This window comes from Euprymna scolopes, chromosome 1, assembly GCF_053919585.1.
Source record: "Euprymna scolopes isolate OS-2025 chromosome 1, ASM5391958v1, whole genome shotgun sequence".
NCBI lineage: Eukaryota > Metazoa > Mollusca > Cephalopoda > Sepiida > Sepiolidae > Euprymna > Euprymna scolopes.
In genome coordinates, this window is record NC_136482.1 from 96259890 (window position 1) to 96282917 (window position 23028).

The window sequence follows — 23028 nt, forward strand, 5'->3', positions numbered from 1 at the left end:
TTTTCAAATAAAGTAAGTATTTAGTCTAACTATTGATCTACTTACTTTCAGAAAAATGAGCAAACGAGAGGCCATAATTCAGCTTCATTGCGCGGGAAGGACAAACTCAGAGATTATTAAGCTCTTGAAAGTGGCTAAATCCACCGTGTACCATGTTGTGAACAGATTTAAGGACCTTGGTAGATCTGAAGACCGTCCTAGGAGTGGAAGACCTCGCACTGCTCGAACAAAGAAGGTGATTAAAGCTGTCCGAGAGAGGGTAAGGAGGAACCCGAAGAGATCTGCAAGACAAATGGCTAAAGACATGAATGTGAGCGTGACCTCGATGAGAACCATCGTAAAAAACGATCTCCAGTTGTCCCCATACAAGATGAGAAAGAGACAGTACCTCACACCTGCCCAAAAGCACAAGAGACTTGAAAGAGCAAAGCTTCTTCTTGGAGAACTGAAGGCTGGCACGGCAGAGCGAGAGATCGTTTTTTCTGATGAAAAACTCTTCACAATTGAAGCGACTGTTAAAAATCAGAACGACAGAGTTTACGCAAAATGTTCAGCAGACATTGATGACTCCGTGAAAATAGTTTTCCGCCGAGAAAAGCCGTCTTCCCTCATGGTGTAGGCTGCAGTCTCCAAATCTTGGAAGTCGCCTCTGATTTTCGTGGAGCAGGGGGTTAAGATCAACACAGATCGCTACATTAACGATATTTTGGTTCCAGCATTTGAAGAGATGAAGAAACATTTCAAAGATCAGCCTTTCACGTTCCAACAAGATGGAGCACCATCCCACACCTCTAGAAAAACTCAGGACTGGTGCCAACGTCATTTTCCAAGATTCTGGAGTAAGGAGATGTGGCCGCCTGCATCGCCTGATTTGAATCCCATGGATTTTTCGGTGTGGTCTTTGTTGGAGGCAAAGGTCTGTTCTGTTGCTCATCCAAGTGTTGATGCTTTGAAGACATCTCTTCTGAGTGAATGGGCTAAAATACCTCAGGAAACGCTGCGTGCCTCGGTTGGTAACTTCAGACAGAGAATCGAACGTCTAATCGAAAGGAAGGGACATCACATTGAAAATAAATCATTTGAATTTATTCTTGGTTTCCTAACTTATAATTTTCATTCATGTTTAATTTATAGTTTTGTAATTTTCTATTAATAAAACACTTTTGAATTGGTCCAAGGACTTTCTGTTCACCCTGTATATATATATATATATATATATAAATATATATATATATAAATAAGTATTTTTAAATTTTATCTTTCTAGCTTTAAAAAAAAGTTTAAAAATTTTATCAGCCGGCATAATTTATTTTTAAATATTGAAAAATTTCAGGAAAATTAAATTTTGCTAGATTTTTAAAACATGTGTGTCAACAGCTTAAAAAAATCGTCTCTTCAAAAGAACGTGTTTTAAAGAGTCGATGTTGTCTCGCATTTTCATTAGTTTTGTATGCTGTAAAAAAATTTTTTTTAATATTATCGATTTATTTGAAGCTTGTTCTTTTGAATGGTAAAAAACTTAGGATGATAATATTGAATTAAATTATAGTTACATCGTGTTAAATACAGGGGGGGAGCACGTTAAAACTTACTTTGCTGAATGGAGATGGTGTAAAATCTTTTTTTTTTTTTTTTACTGCATTATAATTTATCTTTCGGAAATGAAAATACTGTCACTTTTTAGTCCTTTATGATAATTTCCTCGGCAATTTGGAACGATGCACCGTGAAGGCATTTTAATAAAAAAAAGAAATATTACACTGACTTCAAGACGTTACGAGTGACTACCGGTGATTACCGGTGTCAAGCAACTAAGGGACTATCCGTGATGACGTCAGCAGATTAAATTATTTTTGCCCACCGGCCATCTTGTCTTTTAAGACGGTCTTGGTTAAACCCAGGTAGTGGGGCCCCTTGATTTCTGAGAACTTTGACTAAATGAGAGAATGAAACAAGAAATTAATTCTCCATTGGACCATCTGTAAAAAGTCGATTGTCGAATGTAGCAGCAAATCTTTGGAATAAACACCATAAAGAAAAGTTGAAATTAAGTCATGCACCATCCACTATAACTATGCAATTCCTAAAGCTACATATCTAGAAAACAGAGCTATAGAACCTGACACAGTGATATGGGACAAGAAGGAGAAAGAAGCAACCTTAGTAGAAGTTAGTGTCCCTAATGATGCTGGGTTAAACAGAGCTGAGAGGGAAAAGATAACATAAATACCAATGTCTTATGTTCAACATGAAAAGAAACTGAAATCTTAAGATCTCCATCATTCCATTAATTATAGGAGCATCCAAACTCAAGAAACAGAATTACAAAAACTACCTGGTAAATATACCCGGTGAACTAAGTGCAAGAGGAACAAACAATTGCACTTAAATAATCAGTTAGAATCTTTAAAAGATCTCTTAGTTGAAATGTATGAGATAGTAGATGAATGTCTGGCATCCGGTAGAATGCCCCATCCCTAGCTCTAGCTAGGAATAAGAAAATTGAAAAAAAATAAATATCAATATCTATCCTCCTTTGACAAAATCTTATATTCTGAGAGGTTTAGCATTCTAACATTTTTTCCCTCATCCATTCACCTCGCCCTTCCCTGCTGGCATCTGTTCCTGGTAAAAAGTTTGTATTCTTCCTTACTCCCAACATGTTTTTAAAGGGCTGTTTGTCTGCTGCTTGACCCAAGGTTGAATTTTTCTGTCAGTGTTTCTGGTGAGGCAAGCTATAGCTGAGATAATCATACTTCCTCTTAAGCTTTCATCTCCTTTACCCCCTTCACCTAACTTCTCTTTGAGATAAGATATATAAGATGTGTGTTTCATTAATGTGCAGTACTCTGCCATAGCCTAGATGTAACCATTACTTCGCCACCTTACATAGCACTGTCTTCATTGAGTCCTCTCCCTTCCTTCTTTAAAAAAAAAAAAAAAAAAAAAAAAAAAGTTAACTTTGGAATGCTTTTTTTTTTGTTTTTTGTTTTTTTTAATTATAATCAGAAATCTATTTTATTTTTTTTTTATTTTTACAAATCTTTATACATATAAAAATTTTAATTTGTTTAATCTACCAAAAAGATTAATGGAAGTTACAAAAGTTTAAAAAAAAAAAAAAAAAAATCTGATTTTGATGTTATGTATTAAAACTATCAGATTTTCTTAGTCAAATTATTTTAATAAAAACACTATTCTTTTTGGTAAACACCGAATAGTTAAATTTAGATCTTTTCTGGCGTGGTTCCATAAGAAAATTTATATTTTTAAACGCGGAATGTTTGTTTTACAATAGACAGAAGTACGAAAAAGTGTCCAAAAAACAGACATATAACAAATAAATGCTATCAAAGGCAAGATAAGTTACCTTTCTACCTAGCTGAATGAGTTTTTAAGTGTTTTTACCTATTTACATTAATGTTTATTCGCCTCAAAAACAAGTAGTGTTGAAAAAATGGCTGCAATCTAACTGACATTTTTGAAGTCTCGATAACAGCTTTAAAATAGAAAATTAAACAAAATACTGGTAGGAACCCAAGCAATAAATGTTCTTTTAGTGTAGGTTTAAAAATAAAAAGCAAAAAATTACCTTCCATTCAACAATTATAGGTTTCAAGATTACTTTTGCTTATCAATAATAATAAACAAGTTAGTCATATTTTCTTTTTTTTTTTCTCAATAATATATTAAAATTGCCGATCTGTGTTTATGATATCCTTGAACTTTGAAATTCAAGAAACTAATGAACACTACCTCTTTGGATTTGTTCCCTTTTCTTCTCATCTTATAAACAGTAATGTTTTTTCTTTTAGTATGGTCGACTATTCAATCCTTTTTTTCATTCATTGTTCATGATCTTGATTTAAAAAAAAATTGTTTTCCCTTTTTCTATCTGTATTTCGTTATAAGACTAGCAGGGGGTTGCCCGGATGTTTGTAGGTGTTTAAAAAAAGGGGGGGGTCCATACTGCGAAGGAGGAAAAGGTAAAATAAAGAGTTGGTAATTAAGTTTTGGCCGGGTGATGAAAAGCGAAATAAAAAAAAAAAGCTAGAGAGAGAAGTCTTTCTCACAAACCATTAAGCCATAGCGAATGATGAAATGAGTTGGTAATTAAGTTAAGAATCATGAACGTCTGGCTAGAGGCCAGTTTAATTTCCCGCTTTCTGCCCATTTATTTATTTGTTTTCCCATGATGTTGATGTACATATTCCATTCTAGATAAGGAGTAATGGTCAAGCCTAGAAGGGGGGAACTCTGGCAGCGTCCAAATAAATAGCAATTGTCTGATATGAAGGGTTTCCCCCACATTGATCAAATCTAATTGCCTCCAAAACGTCCCAGCCCAGAAGGTCAGGTGGATGGCATTATTTATTTGCTTCCCTACGAGAGCAAATTAGAAACAAAGTCGTATTTTAATGCTGGGGGAAAACCAGCTCCCACAAGGAGGCACTCTGGCAGGGTCAAAATTGTCTGGTATGAAGGGTTTCCCTCACATTGAGCAAACACTGATGGCTTCAAAAGCAATTGTCTGATATGAGGGTTTGCCCCCCACATATTACTTTGATTGCAGCATCTGCAGAACAGATACTACACTTTGAGGCCTTTGATCCCGGGCCAAGAAGGCCATGCGGATGCCTTTACTTCAATTAGTTTCGCTTTCTAGAAGAAAGACAAACATTCCCTCAAGACGAGGGAATTTTTAAAACTCTATCAAAATAAAGATAGAGACGATGTCCGTTTCCAAATCGGAGATATTACGATCTAGGAAGTATAAGGAAACTTCTCCCAGAATGTAACCGACGCAAGAAACCTGAGGGAAAAAGCCTTTCGCAGACATACACGCCCATTTTGCCTTTTATATTATAGACTAGTGGGGGTATCTGGCGTTGCCCGGGTGTTTGTTGGTGTAAAAGAAAAAAAAAAGTGTCTTAAACCCGTGACAAAGCCAAAGGCACAAAAGAAGGTGAAAGAAAAAAAAGTGTTAATAGGGAGGAAGGTTTGAACCTGCGACGTGAAGGCATAGCGGGGGGGGGGGGGGTGAAAGAAAACATGACATTTTACCGCTATGCTAAGGAGGCATAGGAAGTGAAAAGCATTTAAATTTAGTGATGTCAATCAAAAAGTTGACTTGCAGAAATGAACGTTGGCTAGAAGCCAGTTCAGCTTTCTACCGTTTCATTCATTTATTTGTTTGTTTCCCCCATGATGTTGGGGAAAACCAGCTCCCTACAAAAAGGGAGTGTTCAAATGAATAGCAATTGTCTGATATGAGGGGTTTCCCCGACAGTGATCAAAGCTGATTGCTTTCTGGACGCCCCAGCACAAAAGGCCAAGTAGGTGCCTTCGTTTTCGATTTAGTTTTGCTTTTATATGAAAAAGCCAAACAAACACGCAAGAGGGCGGAATAGCAGGAATTTTCTAAAAGTTGATCAAAATAAACCTACAGATGACATTCGTTCACAAATCGTTGATATTACTATCTTGGGAGTATATAAAAAGTTCTAAGAAATAGTAAACCCCTCCCCCCACCGAGAATGGCGAAAAAAGCCATTGCTGGACATACAAAAATGCGTGCGGCCATTTTGTCTTTTATATATAAAGATAAGATTATATTATAGATTACAAATTTAGTTATACTGGATGACAAGAATATTTAAGAACCCTTCCTCTTAGTCACATATTTTTGTCCTGATCAGTGCTATATAAGCAGGAATAAGTAAAAAACAAATTCAATAGAACCAAAAAAAAATTTTTAAGGATGTTTTAAGGTTTGTTTTTTTTTTTTTGTTTGTTTTTTTTGTTTTCTTCAATTCAAACTTGCTAATATTGCTGAAACTTCATTAAGCCTTAACAAGTGTTAATAGGTTCATAAGAGTAGTGGTTGATGGGCAAAAATCAGAAGCTCATAGTATTAATGCTGGAGTCCCTTAGGGGTCCATCCTGGATCCAATTCTCTTCCTGATCTACACCAATGATCTTCCAAATCACATCCTTACATCATGTGTAGACATTTATGCTGACCATCTATGGCAGTACATCAAAGGCCATAAACGTCCAAGTTCTCTGTGCTTCTCTCTCCTCTGATCTTGAGCATGTGGTACAATGAGGAAAAAGTAGCTGGTTACTTTTAATGCATCTAAAACCAAGCTTCTATCTTTTACATCATAAACACTCTGATCTCCATCTGGCATTAATTGAAATGAATTGGGGAGGCTCCATCTTCTGACAAGCTTCTAGGCTTGACCTTTACTCCTTATCTAGAATGGAATATGTACATCAATTCTGTTGCCAAGATCGCTGGTAAAATGGTGGGATCCTTCTATCGATCCAGTAGATATCTACTTACTGATGCAATTCTCTACCTATATATATAAGAGCCAGGTACGTCCAAGGATGGAGTATTGTTGCCATATCTGGACAGGAGCTGCTAGAAAGACCTTATCCTGCTTTGACAGAATTCAAAATAGACTTTGTAGCCTAGTAGGGGATGCCCTTTTCTCTTCCTTGCAACCTCTTTCTCACAGAAGAGACATTGCGAGCATGTCTCTGCTTTATCGTTATTTTCATGGCAATGAGCTCAAATTTATAGCCCCCCCCTTGCTAAACATTCACGAGAAACACTCGTCTATCTGAAAATACTATCAATAATTTCCCCCACTCTTTATCTGTCACTAAACCTAAACGTTAATGCCATGAACAAAGCTTCTTTCTTAGAACTGCACACCTGTGGAACTGTCTTCCGTTTGCCTGCTTTCCAGCTGACTACAATATGGTCGTCTTCAAGTTCAACGTAAACAAGTTCTTGATGAGCCGTTCCCCTTAAGTAATCCCAATTTACCAAATTTACACTACTAACAATTACTACGATATTATCCCATTGACTACTGTACACTCTTTAACCCTTATCCTCGAGTGGCCTCTTGGCCTTGATAAGTGGTAACTTCTTTTGTAAAAAATATATATATATATATATATATATATATATATATATATATATATAAAACTTTGGGGAAAATCCATGAATTCTTTGCTTTTATTGTCACTCACATGTGACTATTAAAATATAGAATTTTCAACCTCGTATTTGTATATTCTAATTTTTCAAATTTCAGTCTAATTATTTTATTCTCAAAGTTAACGTCTTTATACTTAGGAATAATTTTTTTTTTAATATCTGCACATGATATTAGTAAATAAATATTTCATTTCAAACGAGTTCAGGTTTTCATATATATATTTAGATACCTTAACCTGGTATCTGATTATTATAGCGTGCTTCTCAGCACACTTAGTGAAGGATTCGGAGGTCGATAGCTGGGATTAAGATATTACAGATGTAAAAAAAAATCGGAACATGTGGCAGAGAGGTGGATTTTTCATGTTCGAAAGAACATGGTATTTAAGTCGAATAATTCTATGAATTGCTGAGTAACGTATCTGCCTGACATTGAAGCAACAAAACACAGAGTTCAGGCGAATTTTGTTTTCAACGTATCTGCAAAGAAATTTGTCATTAACAAATCAATGTTTAATAGAATTCCTTCTGTTGAGGGTTTTGCATGAATCCACGTTTCACAATATAGCTTCGCAATAGCTGATGAATTTGTCAAGATCTCACCAATTTAAGAAATATCTGTTTCTTTTTTATGATTTTTACCTTTCATTTTTTTCTTTTTCATTTGTTTACACTTTTAATTATTATTAACTGAATTTAATGCTTATTTGTTTTTTTTAATTTTTTATTTAAAAAAAAATTTTTTTTTTTGTAAACTTTGTCAAAAGGCTTTTCTTCTCTCCAAATCTTTTTATATTTAGAAATCACATTTCTTATTTTTCTTTTTCTTTTCAGTCTGATGCGAAGATGGTTTTAGATGTCATAGCTAGAATGGAAGATACTGAACCTTTCTCAGACGACCTCTTACAGGCTATGAAACGACTTTGGGCAGATACAGGAGTCCAAGAATGCTTTGGACGATCAAATGAATACCAATTGAATGATTCTGCAAAATAGTAAGTTTATTAGTTTTTAGTTTCTCCCTAAATCACGTTTCTACAAATATGATTTAAACATTTAATTTACAAAAAAATAAAAAAATATGCTACTTATGCAGAATATGGTTCGCATTTTTGTCAGCATATTCTGGACAAGTTAGGTAAATCATTAAAGTGTTGTATAAAAATTTTTTTTTTTTTTTTTTCTTGCAAAAATTCTGGCCATTTTTTAAGGTTTTTAAGGTACTGAACAAAAGTTTTATGAATGTTTTTTTTTTTTTTACTAAGAACAGTGGTCCATGTTTAAACTAGGAGCTAATAGTTAACAAAAAAAAGTCATTTGTATTATTATTCATCACACTACTGTTCTCATCTTGAGTGTGATTTTCACAACATTTCGGTCAATATAACCTCCGATCTTCTTTAGGTGTATCTTGTCTAACTTGGGAAGAATTTTGAGTGAAACTCTTGATTTACTTCACGGGGATAGTGTGCTCTTGTTCCGTCAGCCATGACTAGATAGAGGTCTTAAGTAATTCGCAAATGTATTTTTCGGTCGCCCACACTGAGGATTGAACCTTCAACCTTCAGGAGAATATCACTTTTTTACTATTGATTTTTCCCAGTACTCTAACCACTGCACCACAGGTCCTTGCAGACAATTCTGGCACGAATTTTAGGTTTAAGGCTCCTAAAATTCATACTAGAATTTATATAAAAGATAATAATATTGAGTATTCTAATTTTCCAACAATTATACAATACTTTGATAATCATGCCACTTTTAATTTTCCCTATCATCAGGGCTTTACGTTGCGAGTGAAACAGTTACATTTGTGAGTGATTTTTCAAAGTGATGACTAGAAATAATAAAATGCTTTTAGCAACTATATATATATATATATATATATATATTTTACTGACAATCTTCAAAAGCTCTTTACTGATGGAAAAATGTCTTTTCAGCCTTTTATTTTTTTTTTTTAATATAACCAGCAAAGTCCTATTTTTTCAACAATAAAAGTTTAATAGAACAATAAATTCTTTTTCTTTTTTTTTTTTTAACGAAGGCTGATTAAAAAAATCATCTGAAGAAATTCAAATGTTTATACTTTCAAGTCTTAACATAAAGTTTGGTACAGATTTTGATTTACATATATTTAAAAAAAAAAATACAAAAAAACCTTTATGATGTATATATGTATGTATTTGTCACGGAATGAAAATGTCATATTCCAAAAATCAGATGGGTTTAGCTAGTAACTTTTCTATTTGGCAAGTAAATGAAAATATTTAGTGATCAAAGCTCAAAAGAGAAATTTGTCCATAGAGCCCTGATCATGCATGATTACTCATATTTGGTTTGTAGTTGTATGTGCATTGCATTCCACCAATGAAATTACATCTGCATAAATGGGGGATATATATATATATATATATATATATATATATAAGATTTTAAAAATAAAAAAATTAGTTTTATTTCTCTATGAAGTGAATTTAGAATGAACATTTCAGAATGTTTTAGTAACTATCCTACTTAACGAAACTCTGCAGCTGGCAAACCTTTCTCTTCAACAAGCAAACGATTCAAATAGATTCCATTTCTCATCTCCAATAAATATTCTATTAAAAAACGGGCAAGAGTTATAGCCCGTGTACTTAGAATGAGTTCTTTATGCCATAATGATGATTGAATTAAATTTGTGCTTATTTTTTTTGCATTAAATACTACTAATCCCTATTAATCCCTATTAACTGTGCATCAGATGTCCTAATACATAGTTCACTGCACCTTATCATAAAAAATTTCAGCCAGATTGGCCCAGTAGTTTCCAAGAAAGTGTGACAGACAGACAAACAGAAGCACAATATAGAAACTTTATTCTAAATGAACATATTATGATCTTTTAAAGGAGTCATTATAATTATACTCGACTACCTACAACCACTATATATGATTTCCCCTACTCTCTATTTGTGCCTAAATCTAAACGCAGATTCCATGGACAAAGTTTCTTTCCCAGAACTGCCCACCTGTGGAACACTTTTCCGCTGGCCTGCTTCCCAGTTGAATACATGGTAGCCTTCAAGTCCAATGTAAACAACTTTTTGTTGAGCCATCCCCAATTAATGATCAAATTCTACCCAATTTACACCATTAATGATTACTACGCTACCACCTTACATTCATTAACCCTTATCTTTGAGTGGCTTTCGGGCCTTGATAAGTGGTGACTCCCAAGTAAAAACAAAGCAAAAACAAACCGACAAACCGTAAGTAAAACATAATAACTTTTGCATGTGTTGTGTCCATTGTTTTAATTCATTATTTTGAAGGTGTCAATGAAACTGATGACATTGATATAAATCTCGGGAGATGATAGACTGATGAGGGAGAAGATAATTTACCTATGTGCCCATTACTTGTATTTATTTTGTAAATATTTTGTTTTATTACAAATAGTTTTGGTTCACATTTTGTTAACGACTGCTTAACCTTTAATAAGTTTTATTGCAAAGGAAGATTTTTATTACTTGGCTTTGCTGATTTCAAGCTATCCTATTGCTATTGATTCATACTGACCATATAGAATGTGCCCATCTGTTCAGCTCTCTTATTTTTAGCATTCACTTTTTTTTTTTTTTCCTAAACATTTTTTTAAAGGTTAAAACTTCTTGTCTATTGTGTAACATTTGTAGAACAAAGCGTAAAGGTTAGCATCACCTTTTTGGCTACACAGCTGAGATTAACTAAAATGAATCATTTTAAATCTTGAATCAAAGAAATTTGTAACATTGGTTTCCATGTTGTAAAATCCATCCCAAGTTAATGCTATTTAAACATGAAGTAGTTCTGCTTTATTTGCATTTTTCTGCCATTTATGCACAATCTTATTTTCCTGAATGGCTTGAGTTTATGAGAATATGAAGATAGATTTTTTTTTTTTTTTTTTTTTTGCTACAAGTATTGTTTTTGTTGGTATTACTATTAGTTCTGGTGCTACCAGATCAGGTCGTCTGAAGATATCGGCTTCATGATTTTATATGCACCAAACATTGATGCTATTGTTTCCCCCCTCTTTCCCTTTGCAAAACTCAATCATGTTCTGTAAAACCCAAAACAAATTTTTCTACAAAACAACCAAACCAAACACCATGAATAAATATTTGAAGATAGAAAGAACTTGAAGTGTAAAAACTTTTGCCAAAACGATAGAACTTGGAAACAATTAATATGCTGTAAAACGAAAAAAAAAAAAAAAACTCAAACCAAACACCATGAATAAATATTTGACAATATAAACAACTTGAAGTATAAAATCTTTTTTTCCAAAATTACCCGATTTGCCATTAAATAAGCAAAAAAGGGAGTTGATATGCTATAAAACAATCAAATCAAACTAATATTTTTTTTCTTTTGACGTTATTCTCATGTTGACTACACACTGTTCCAAGAATTCGAAATACCACTGCTGAGATACAACGCACGACTCTTTACTTTTCTTTCTCCGACTTTACAACATGGAGAGAAAGAAGAAAAGAAAAAAAGAAAGAAAACAACATACTGAAGATGGAGTTTAGCTTTGAAATATATTTGTTATAAATTTCAAACAAGTAAAATATTTGTTTATTTTCCTATTGTTACGTTGTGGTTTGGCTTTCAAGGGCACTTGATGCGTATTTGATTTTATTCAAACTAATATTAGTAATCTTTCAGTACATTTGTCTTCACTGTATTAATGCGTGCAATTCAATCCATGAGATGCATATAATTAAGATAGAATTTGAATATATTAATACAGAAATGATTTGCTGAAGAGATTTTCAAGGTTGCAGTCTTTTTTTTTTTTTTTTTTTTTGTATATTAGGGTGATGGATGGAGTGAGGGCAGGACATAATAGGTGCAGGAGATGCTAAACAGCTCAAATCCTACCAGATATATTGTGTTAAATATATGCACTGATGTTGTCAGAAATTTTTTTTTCTTTTTTACCCCAATTTTAGTTTTTTTAATCCTCCTTTCCATCCCACTTTTCTTAAGATGTTTGAGTAATGGAGCGTTTAAATCTGCATCATCTTTTGGACTGGCAAATCGGTTTGTCTGCCACTAATGTGAGGTATTTTACTAACACCATTTTTTTATTTCATTGCAAATAGTCATTTTTATTTTATTGTATATCGGTGGGGGTGCCCAGGTGTTTAGAGGTGTGTGTGCTTGGGCGGGAGGAGGGAGGTATCAAAACAAAAGAATGAGCGAAGTAATCACCCTGTTTAAATATTATATAAAAAAAAAAAATGTTAAAACTTAAAAAAATCGAAAAAAAAGCAAAAAAAAAAAAAAAAAAAAAAAAAAACTAACATAAGGCAAACGAACGATGTTAAAATTTCTTAAAATCGGAAAAACAAAAACAAAAGAAAATGCGAATGTGATGGAAAAAAAAACCCAGAAAAGTGAATCTTAAAACTTTAAAAAATCTGAAAAATAAAAACAACAAAAAAAAACAGAACATGAAAAATGCCTTAAATAACCTTGTTTCAATATTAGAACTTTAAAAATTGAAAAAAAAAAAGAAAAAAAAAAAGACATCTCACACCACGATTCGAACTTACAACCTTTAGATAATGACGCCGAGTACTAATCAAGTGAGCTAAGAAGACATTGACGAAATTGGGTTGCTTTTTTTTTTGTTTTTTTTAATATTTAAACTAAATCATGTTCTGACGTCATTTGCGCATGTGTAGAAGCCATCTTGTTATGAGAGGACAGATTTTTGCTACCCACTCCCTGTACAAAAATGGCTAGTTTAGGGTGAAGGAATTAATGTTTTGGCCAATTTTTTTATATTTGTCGGGCGAAGGTTCGGCTTGAAAATGATATCTATTTAGCGAAAATCCATGGCCTGTGTCAAAAGTTTTTGTGAGACATACAAACATTTTCGCTTTTATATATATAGATAAATTTTTTAGGTCTTTAACCCTCTATTGCGTATTGTCGAAAATATTGGTTTTGAGTAGGTTAGCAATAATATGCGTTCTTATGATGAACAAGGAAGGATGTATAACATTTATATTATACAGCCTTCGCTGTTCGTCATAAGAACTTGTACTCTGGGTTCTATTTGAATCGTTTGCTTGTTTATGGTATTTTGGTGAGAGAAGAGTAATTGTAGAAACTAGCTAAGGTAGCATTAATAACCCGTCTTTCTCCTCCTCTCATTTTTTGGCTAGGTTATAGCAGATCATGCTGTCTGAAGATGTTGGCTTCCTGAGACAAAATGCACCTAACATTGATGCTTTTTTTTTTTTTCTACTTCCTTTTGCAAAACTTAATTATGTTCTGCAAAAACAAAAACAACAATCCACCTTTTCCCACTTTTCTTTCTTCTCGTTTCCCCTTTCACTTTCTGTCTTCCCCACTTCCTGACTGGTTTCCTAACTTAAAATGTACCAAACATTAATACTGTAACGCTTTTCCCTCTCCCATTGCAAAACTCGTTCATGTTCTGTAGGGCAGGGAACAAAAACAATAAAAATCCACTATAAAACAACCAAACCAAACACTACAAACTAACGATTGAAGATACAAAGAGCTTGAAGAATAAAAGCCTTCTACAAAAATAACTGAATGCAACATGAATACTATTTCCAAAATAACTGGATTCGGTATTAACCCGAAAAGGGTTTATATGCCATAAAACAACCAAACCAAACTCTACAACTAAATATTTGAAGATATAAAGAACTTGAAGCATAAAAACTGTATCCAAAATAACTGGATTTGGCATTAAATAACTCAAAAAGGGTTGATATGCCATAAAACAAAACAACCAAACCATTTTTCGGGCTTGTGCCAAATTTTTATATAAAAAAAAATCTTGTAATTTTTATGAAAATAAATACTGTCAAGAAATTTACCCCCAGCTAAGTATGAAATAGCAATTTGAGTTAAATAATCACATACAAAGAATCATTTTTGGTATTGAATAACTTTAAATGTTAGTTAATCTGCCATGAAAAAAACACAAAAGCTGCAGTCTTTTAACAAGTCAATTCTATGAATGAGAGAAAGAATATTAGTGATTGTTTTACCATTTACTAGTGATATTCACATCGCATTATTTGTTGGGAAATATATTGCTGGTGAGTAATAATTTCAAATATGATCACATCTACAATTTTTGCCTTGAAAATAAAGTTAAAAATAACATTTGTATTATGAAAAAAGAAATTTAACTATTAGCATGGTGATGTTTTCTTAAAAAAAAAATTACTTGTTGACTTCGCATAAAATGATAAATGGCTTCAACAAATCAAAAGAAATTTATTTTAAATCTTAATAATTATTTAAATATTTAAACCTTTTGAACAGTCTTTTTTTCTTTTTTTCCACTGAGACATTTGTTTGATTTTATTTTGTTTTATGAAATGATGAAAATCTATTTTTAAAAAAATGAATTTTGTTTCTTTACATTCATATTAGAATGTAAAGAAACAAAATTCACTTGATTTTTTTTTTTTTATGGAACCAATGATTGCTCCTAGTGAATCCAGGGGAAATCAAAGGAAAATTTCAGTATCTTTAGGTTTCTAGAAAAATGTAACCATTAATGTTGATAAAAAAAAAAAACTGTAAGCGAGGTGGTGTAACTAAAATTTAAAAAAAAAAAAATTTTTTTTAAACAACAAAAAAAAAAGTGTTTCTTACAGTCATAAAATGGCAACGGTTTTTAACAAATACGAATAAATACGAATTATTAAAATACCAAAAAGCAAATTCTATTAATCTTAAAAAATACTTATACAAATATTTAAATGCTGAAACAATTATTCATTTAGTTTGTTTAATCTTATTTTTGTTTTATGAAATGGAGAAAGTTTGTTTTGGCCCTATGTTTATGGTTAGAACATTCAACTCAGTTTTAATAAGTATAAAATTTTTCAAGAAATCAATTTGATGAATACTCTGAGAGAATCAAATGAAAATTTTAATGTCATCGTTTGATTCCTTGAAAAATGTTATACTTATTACTCTGAGAGAATCAAATGAAAATTTTAATGTCATCGTTTGATTCCTTGAAAAATGTTATACTTATTACAACCAATTTGAATGTTCTAACTATAAACATATCGATTTCTATGACAAACTTTGACATGTGTGCGTGCAGACGAGAGATTTATAAGAGGATGTGTGCAGTGCTTGATAGTATTATTTTCCTTATTTCCTGCAGGGATGGTTTTCCTGAAATATTGTTTCTATGCTTCTCAAAACTTATTTTTTATTATTCGTAAGAACCTTTAGATGACTGGGAGTGGGACTGTCAGCAGTCACATTTTATTAAATCTCCATTTTTAAGTTTTTATATTTGCCAATTTTTGAAAATACACACATTTTTATCTGATGGTAGTCTTGTATCAATTGATTAACAATTCTTATGTTTGATGTCTGATCGATTTGGTTATATTGTCTGATTACTGTTAAAAGGTTATAATACAATACTTGTACAGTTCATGGACTGTGCTGAAGTAACTTTATTATTTAGAAAGCTATTCTTAACATGGGGAGCGGAGAGAGGCATTTTTAACTATTCTGTACTTTCACCTAACAATTTAATAAACAAAGATGCCCTAAAAATTGAATTTAACTTGAAAATCCTATCTAAAAAAAAAAAAAAAAAAAAAAAAAAAAGCATGGTCCATAAACTGCACAAGCATACTTTGAAATAAAGAGGGGCTAAACTTCAGTTAATAATTTTCATACCAGTCGAGGATACGTCGTTAGCAATTATGCTAAAAGTTTAGCCATTGAGTTAGTGACCTGCTATGTTGAGGTATGCTTCTGTGCAGTTCTAGAAGGTTGATTTTCTAGGCTTTACCTTCTCTTTGTTTAATATTAGTTGCCTAAGGCATATCTATCGGGGAATACTGATGGGTGCATTGGCTTTTCAATACTCATCTTCTGACCTTTTGTCATATCTTCCCATGGTGAGAGAGAAGTAAATACCATCTCCACTTATAAGTTATGAGTGATGTCCAAACCAGTTAGTAGCAGTTTATCTGAAAGCTATCACATTATAAACAAAGTTCTCATAGAACTTTTATTATTAAGTCTGCAAGTTTATGTGGAATCCATATGCCTAATTTGGTAAATTTAACCATTTATTTCAAAGTGATGCAAAAATGTCTGACATCAAACTTGTTGACTCATCATTTTCAAGACTCTTGTCGCCATGACAAAATTTCTTAAACCATCATTGTGCTGTGTATTCAGTAGTTGTTCCTAAGCTAAACACTCCGTTGATATCGTGAGCTGTTTCAGTAGCTTTTCAACCTAGCTTGAATTGAAATAAAATTGTGTGAATTTGCTTCTTTTTTTTTTTTTATCTTGTATTCAACGTTCTAAAAAGAAGACATTATTGTTTTAAAACAATTGCAATTTAAACATTTAGATGAAGCAAAAACACCCTTTAACATAATATATAAAGTAAAGGTATTATAATAAAAACTTATTTTAAAATACATCATTTGAAATCAAAATGGAAAATTCTGAAATAACTTTTTTTTCAATCTAATAGACAAAAACTGGATGTGTAAAATATGTTTGAGTTAGTGATAATTCTCACTTTTATTAGATAAAATGCATGGAACATTGAATCTATGCAAGTTGATTAAATAAAGGGTTCAGTTTAAAATTCCCAGAAGGGTAAAAAGTTATGATAAAAGGCAGGCTGGATAGTAGAATGGCTGAAACATGATGAAAATGTCTGAAACCTGTAAATAAGTTTTATGTATATATTGGAACTGATGACTTGACTGATAATTTTGGATTTATCTATATTATGTTTCCCTTAGTCTGTCTGTTCCACTTTTTATCAGAAACTACTGGGCCAATCTGGCTGAAATTTTGTATGAAACCTTTTTTATAAGAAAGTGCAGCAAACTCAATATTATGGTATCCATTCAATGCATAGCTAGGAATTAATAGGGATTAGTATTTAATGCAAAAATGGGCACAAATTTAACCATATTAAGCCATCAACTTGGTATAAGGCACTCATGCTCAGTTAATGGACTAGTTGTTGAATTAAGAATTTAGGACCTCCTCCTTCACAAAGAAAATAAAATTTGCATGTTTATTTTACTGAAACTTTTTTTTCTATCAAATTGAATTGTGAAGTTTTTGACAATTTTAATATGAGAAATCAAGTATTTTCCAAAGAAAATAAATATTTAAAAAAACAACTTTATTTCTTGAAGATTTTATTCATCTTCAAGTGAGAATCTAGTGTTTAAATTGAAAAATCGATCCATGCTACAAGGAGCAAATAGTTATTTGATTTTATACTCTACTGTTTTTAGTCTCGCATTGTATGAGGAAAGAAAATGCAACAATTTTCAGTCTTTTATATAACATGAAATCTAAAAAATTTAAGCATTTTAGCATTTTTTTTATTTCCAAAATTGGGTTCTTTCCTATGATACTATATTTTTACTCAGCTTGCTAACAAAATGACTCAGAAGCAGACGTAATCATGTCAATGTAAAATTAGAGATTTTCTTCATCTTTTAAGATGCATGCATGAGACAAAAGTTACACACAAATAATTTTCAATGTTTATCAAAATCATCTTTTTCTCTTGTATTTCTTGTTAAAATTTAAAAATTGAATTTGCTTTCTGGTTAGCTTGATCAATTATATCTTCCATGCTTTTAATCAATTTGCACTAACACAAATCAAAGCATTATTTCTGCAGGATAATCTAAAATATTTTGTAATTTATAGAGAATTTTTTTTTTTTTTTTTTTTTTTTTAGTCAACAGCCTATTTGGCATAGTGGTAAGAGTACTCATAAGGATAAGTGGTGTAATCCTCAGAAAGGAGGGGCATTCTTTCTTACGCCTTGCCTTAGTAGTTAATGAAAGAGGAACCTCTGGGCCACTCTTGACTATAGTTAACCACTTTTGGCTTATTTACGATAAAAAGTTGGGGGGGGGGCACTTATGAAAATAAATTGATTATTAGTTATAAAGTGCTTCCTAATAACAGGTATAGGTTCTAATTGATTTTTGTTGTAGCATGGATCGATTTTTCACTTTAAACACTAGATCCTGAGTTTGGGACCAATAAAATCTTCAAGAAATAGTGTTTTTGAAATATTTATTTTATTTTATTTATTTATTTTTTAGAAAATCCTTGATTTTTCATATTAAAATAAAATAAATATTACTAAACATTACTAACGTGTCTCTTGCTAGTATAGTTCTCAAGAATTGTTATTTAGTAATTCCTCCTTCTCTGCTGCCAGATGTGAACTTTGCAGCTAATTCTACCCTATGCGACAATGGCCATCAACTCCCTGTATTTCCTCCTATAGCAGACAACACGCTATGCAACATACAAATATCTGTGAGTGAGGTCGCCAAGCTAATCAAGAACCTTGATTCCAGTAAAGCAACTGGCCCTGACACCATTCCAGTTATAGTGCTGAAAAAGCTCCAACCAGATCTTGCCCCCATACTTACAAAACTGTTTAAGCGTTGCCTTAAGGAGAAGTGCTTTCCAACACCTTGGAAAACCTCATCAGTATACCCTGTATTTAAGAATTCAGGTGAAAAGTCATCTCCCTCTCAGTACAAACCAATAAGTCTCCTGTGTGTCATGAGTAAGTTGTTGGAATCCATATTAAATAAAGAAGTAGTCAAACACCTCAACAGAAACAACCTTCTTAGTGACATGCAATATGGTTTCCGCTCTGCAAGATCTACAGCAGATGTGCTAACTGTTATATCACATAGGATTAGTGAATCTTTTGACAAAGGTTTCCTTTCCAGGGCAATTGCTCTTGACATATCAAAGGCCTTCGATAGGGTATGGCATAAAGGCCTACTTCACAAGATCTCCAGCTACGGTATTACTGGAAATGTTTTCTCAATCATTAAATCATTCCTCTCTGATAGCTTCATAAGAGTAGTGGTTGATGGGCAGAAATTAGAGGCCCACAGTATTAATGCTGGAATCCCCCAGGAGTCCATCCTGGGCCCAACTCTCTTCCTGATCTACATCAATGATCTCCCAAAACACATACTTAAATCATTCGTTGACATCTATGCTGATGACATGACCATCTATGGCAACACATCAAAGGCCGTAAATGACAAAATTCTCTCTAATTCTCTCTCCTCTGATCTTGGTACAATGGGGGAAGAGGTGGCTGGTCACTTTTAATGCATCCAAAACCAAGCTTCTATCTTTACATCATCAACGCTCTGATCTCCATCTGGCATCAATTGAAATGGATGGCTCTCGTCTTGGGGAGGCTCCATGTTTTGACAAGCTTCTGGGTTTGACCTTTACTCCTGATCTGAAATGGAACACGTACATCAAATCTGTTGCCAGGGACGCTGGGAAAATGGTGGGATCCTTCTACCGCTCCAGAAGATATCTCACTACTGATGCAATTCTCTATCTGTATAAAAGCCAAGTACATCCAAGGATTGAGTACTGCTGCCACATCTGGGCAGGAGCTGCTAAAAACAGCCTATCCTGCCTTGACAGAATAAAAATAGACTTCGTGGTTTGGTGGGGGATGCCCTTTTCTCTTCCCTGCAGCCTCTCTCCCACAGAAGAGACGTTGCGAGCCTGTCTTTGTTTTATCGTTATTTCCATGGCAGGTGCTCGTCTGAGCTCCAATCCCTCGTCCCCCCCCCCTCGCCAATCTTTCACGAAAAACACCTGTTTGGCTGAAACTACTGTCAATAATTTTCCCCACTCTTTATCTGTGCCTAAATCCAAACGTAGATTCCATGAGCAGAGCTTCTTTCTCAGAAGTGCACGATTGTGGAACTCTCTTCCGTTCGCCTGTTTCCCACCTGACTACAACTTGGATGTCTTCAAATCCAACATAAACAAATTCCTGACAAACTGCCCCCTTAGGTAAGACACTCTATCAAATCTCCAATACTAATGATTACTACAATACTATCTCATTGATTACTGTACACGCAATAACCCTTATCCATGAGTGGCCTCCGGGCCTTGATAAGTGGTAACCCCCATGTAAAAAAAAAAAAAAAAAAGATGTGAACCATAGTTTTATGGCTGTCAAGCCTTTTTATATATATATATATATATATATATATATATATATATATATATATATATGCTAGTATTATTCACAAATGATCTTTATAACCTAATAGCTGTACCTGGCCATGCATTGCTGTGGCTCATTTTATTTAAATGGAAAACAAAGACATGTTTTGTATGTTTTTGTTCTCAATACTTAATATTTTGAGACTTGTTAATGGCTATTGCAAATGCCCAGCGAATTGTGAAATGCAATATCTTAAATGAAAATAGTATATCCATTGAATGCACGTTTGCTGCCCATTCTTAGGTTGACAGAAGGGAAAACATGAGGGTTTAATTTTACTGTGGACATGTGAGCATGCACTCGAAAATTTTGTAAATTAACAAATTTAGCTGATTTTCTTTTTGTATGAAAGTATAGTGTTTTATCAATAATAAAAAAAAATGAAAAGGAAATTGTTTAAATAAAACCCCAACAAAGTGAGAGACCAATGATAATTCAGAAGGAAAGAAAGAATAGAGAAAAGAATTTTAAAATGTTGTAAGATAAGTTTTAAAAAAAAGGAAATAGTTTGGCAAACTTTTTGTTTTTTTTATTCAAATAAATATTCTTATATTCGCATTTTTTTTTTTGTGAGGGGGGGGGAGAAAAAATATTGCTTTCAAAAATAATTAATGCGAATATTCATAAACATTTTGGTGCTTCTTCATTATTGTAGCGAAAGTCGGAAATCGAAATATTGAAAAACACACAAAAATAAGGTAAAAATTAATTAATAAAGAAAATAGTTTTCAAAGAAATTAGAAATTTTAGGTATTTCCCTTGTGTTTATGGCACATATTATATGACAAAGCAAACATAGCCAAAATTATTTTTTCATTGAATCATAGAAGACTTAACTAATTGTGACATGACAATTAGGTAGATAACATGGCTTATTATTGAAATTGACAAAACATGTAAGTAGTTATCATTGTGTTTTTAATTAAAAATCAACTTTTCGGCCGTCGGATTTCACTACAATAATGAAGAAGTATCCTTCTTATCGGTCGACCTCTACAATGAACACCCTGCCTAAAATTTTTTGGTACTCATGCAGAAGTTGACCTGGATCATCGGGATTTCCCATCAATTATGGTTCAGGCTCAACTAGCAAACCGAGAAAAAAAATAGAAATACAATAAATAGAAAATAAAAATCTACTGCAAATTTACTGAATATATATATATATATATATTTCAAGAAAAATTGCATTTGTTTATTTACATTTCAACCAAACACGCACACAATAACCATTAGCGAAGGGAGATACGCACAGTGAAAGAGAGGAGTGAAGAGTAACTCTTGTACATACAGAATAAGGAACAGCAGGCCAACAGCTACAAAGCAAGTAATAGTGATTTGTATCATATGCAAACACACACACGACTGTAATAACCTAAGTATTACTTGATGCCATGAGAAATAATGTCTCTTAGTGATGCCATAATTTAATATTAGTAACCGTTTATAAAGGGAAGAATAGGATTCTGGGATATTAGAATTTTCAGAGCTCAGCTAATCAGAATGGACGGACTTTGGGGAGGGAGCCTTTATTATTTATAAATCGGAAATTGGAAAGATTATGTTAGGTCTATATATCCATTAGCCAGCTACAGTCGGTGAAATTACAGAATCTGTAGAACATGTAGAATTCGTCCCGGTGACAACTGGTAACAGTGGTAGTACTGAATAGTTAGAGAGAAAAATAGGTACTCCTTTCTCGAGAGATGTTGCGATTGTGATGTTGTTCAAAGGATGAAATGTAGTATTTTACTATCACGACTGAATGTGTCCAAAATGGTGTTCGAAATAAGATAGTGGCTATTACTGTAGACATATTAAATTTGTATGTGGCATCTGTTGTTGCAAACCCATGATACTTTGGTCTAGAGGGGAATTTCTGCAGTTATTTTATTATATATGGAGACAAGATTGATAGAGCAATGCATAAACTACATACAACAAAAATACTTTTCTTAATCGGTTTTATTGAATCTATGATGCCCATATCATATGTGTATTGAAGTATAGAAGAAAAAAATAATTACTTGAAATGTTTAGTTAACATGTGCCAAGCTGGTGCCTGGATTACCTTCAACTCCCTATTCTCTCCTCTTCGTCACAGCTGTGTTCTAATTTGGCTCAAATGTAAAAAAAAAAAAAATAAATAAATGTGCATGTCTCCCAGCATTTTTACACTCTTTCAACCTTTGTGAATTTTCATAAATTGTTTAATAAATTTGCAAATTTTTATTTTTATTTTAATTTTGGTCGAATTTAAATTATTATATTTTTAAACTTTAGTTTTATCTGTATATAACTATAAAAGTAATCAATATGTTTGATTTAATGAAAGTGAATCTTATAAATGTATTGTCACCAATTTAAAAATTTTGCCGTTGGTGATGACCACACACACAACTACAATCATCTATAATATATATATATATATATATATATATATATATATATGGCAAGTCACGCATGTTTTGTATGTCCAAGAGAGGCTTTTTTCAGAGGGGTTCTCGAGAGGGTTACTATTTTTTTTTTAACTTTTTATATACTCCCTAGATCATATCTACGATTTGCAAACGGATGTCATCTTTACATTTATTTTGATCTGCTTTTATAAAATTCCCTCTATTCCGTCCTTTCGCGTGTTTGTTCATCTTTTTCGTATAAATAAAGTGAAACAAATCAAAGCAAATCGACTCGCCTAGCCTTCATGGCTGAGACGTGTTGAAGGCAATCAGCTTTGATCAATGTGAGAAAATCCCTTCACATCAAACAATTGTTATTCATTTGGAGAGCTCTCCCTTTTTATGGAGAGCTGGTTTTCCCCAACATCGTGGGGAAGCAAAATACAGCAGAAACTGGCCTTGCAGCCAACCTTCGTTTC

At 32.8% G+C, this 23028-nt stretch overlaps 1 protein-coding gene across 2 annotated transcripts in view; it reads left to right on the forward strand.

Annotated features, from left to right (window-relative positions):
- The window catches only part of LOC145253816 (guanine nucleotide-binding protein G(o) subunit alpha), a 290147-nt gene that overhangs the window by 223608 nt on the left and 43511 nt on the right, over positions 1–23028 (forward strand). For both annotated transcript variants that reach the window (XM_080112970.1, XM_080112981.1), the window contains one exon: positions 7853–8013. In XM_080112970.1, the coding sequence (XP_079969096.1) occupies positions 7853–8013 (161 nt within the window). The remainder of the gene's footprint in view (positions 1–7852; positions 8014–23028) is intronic.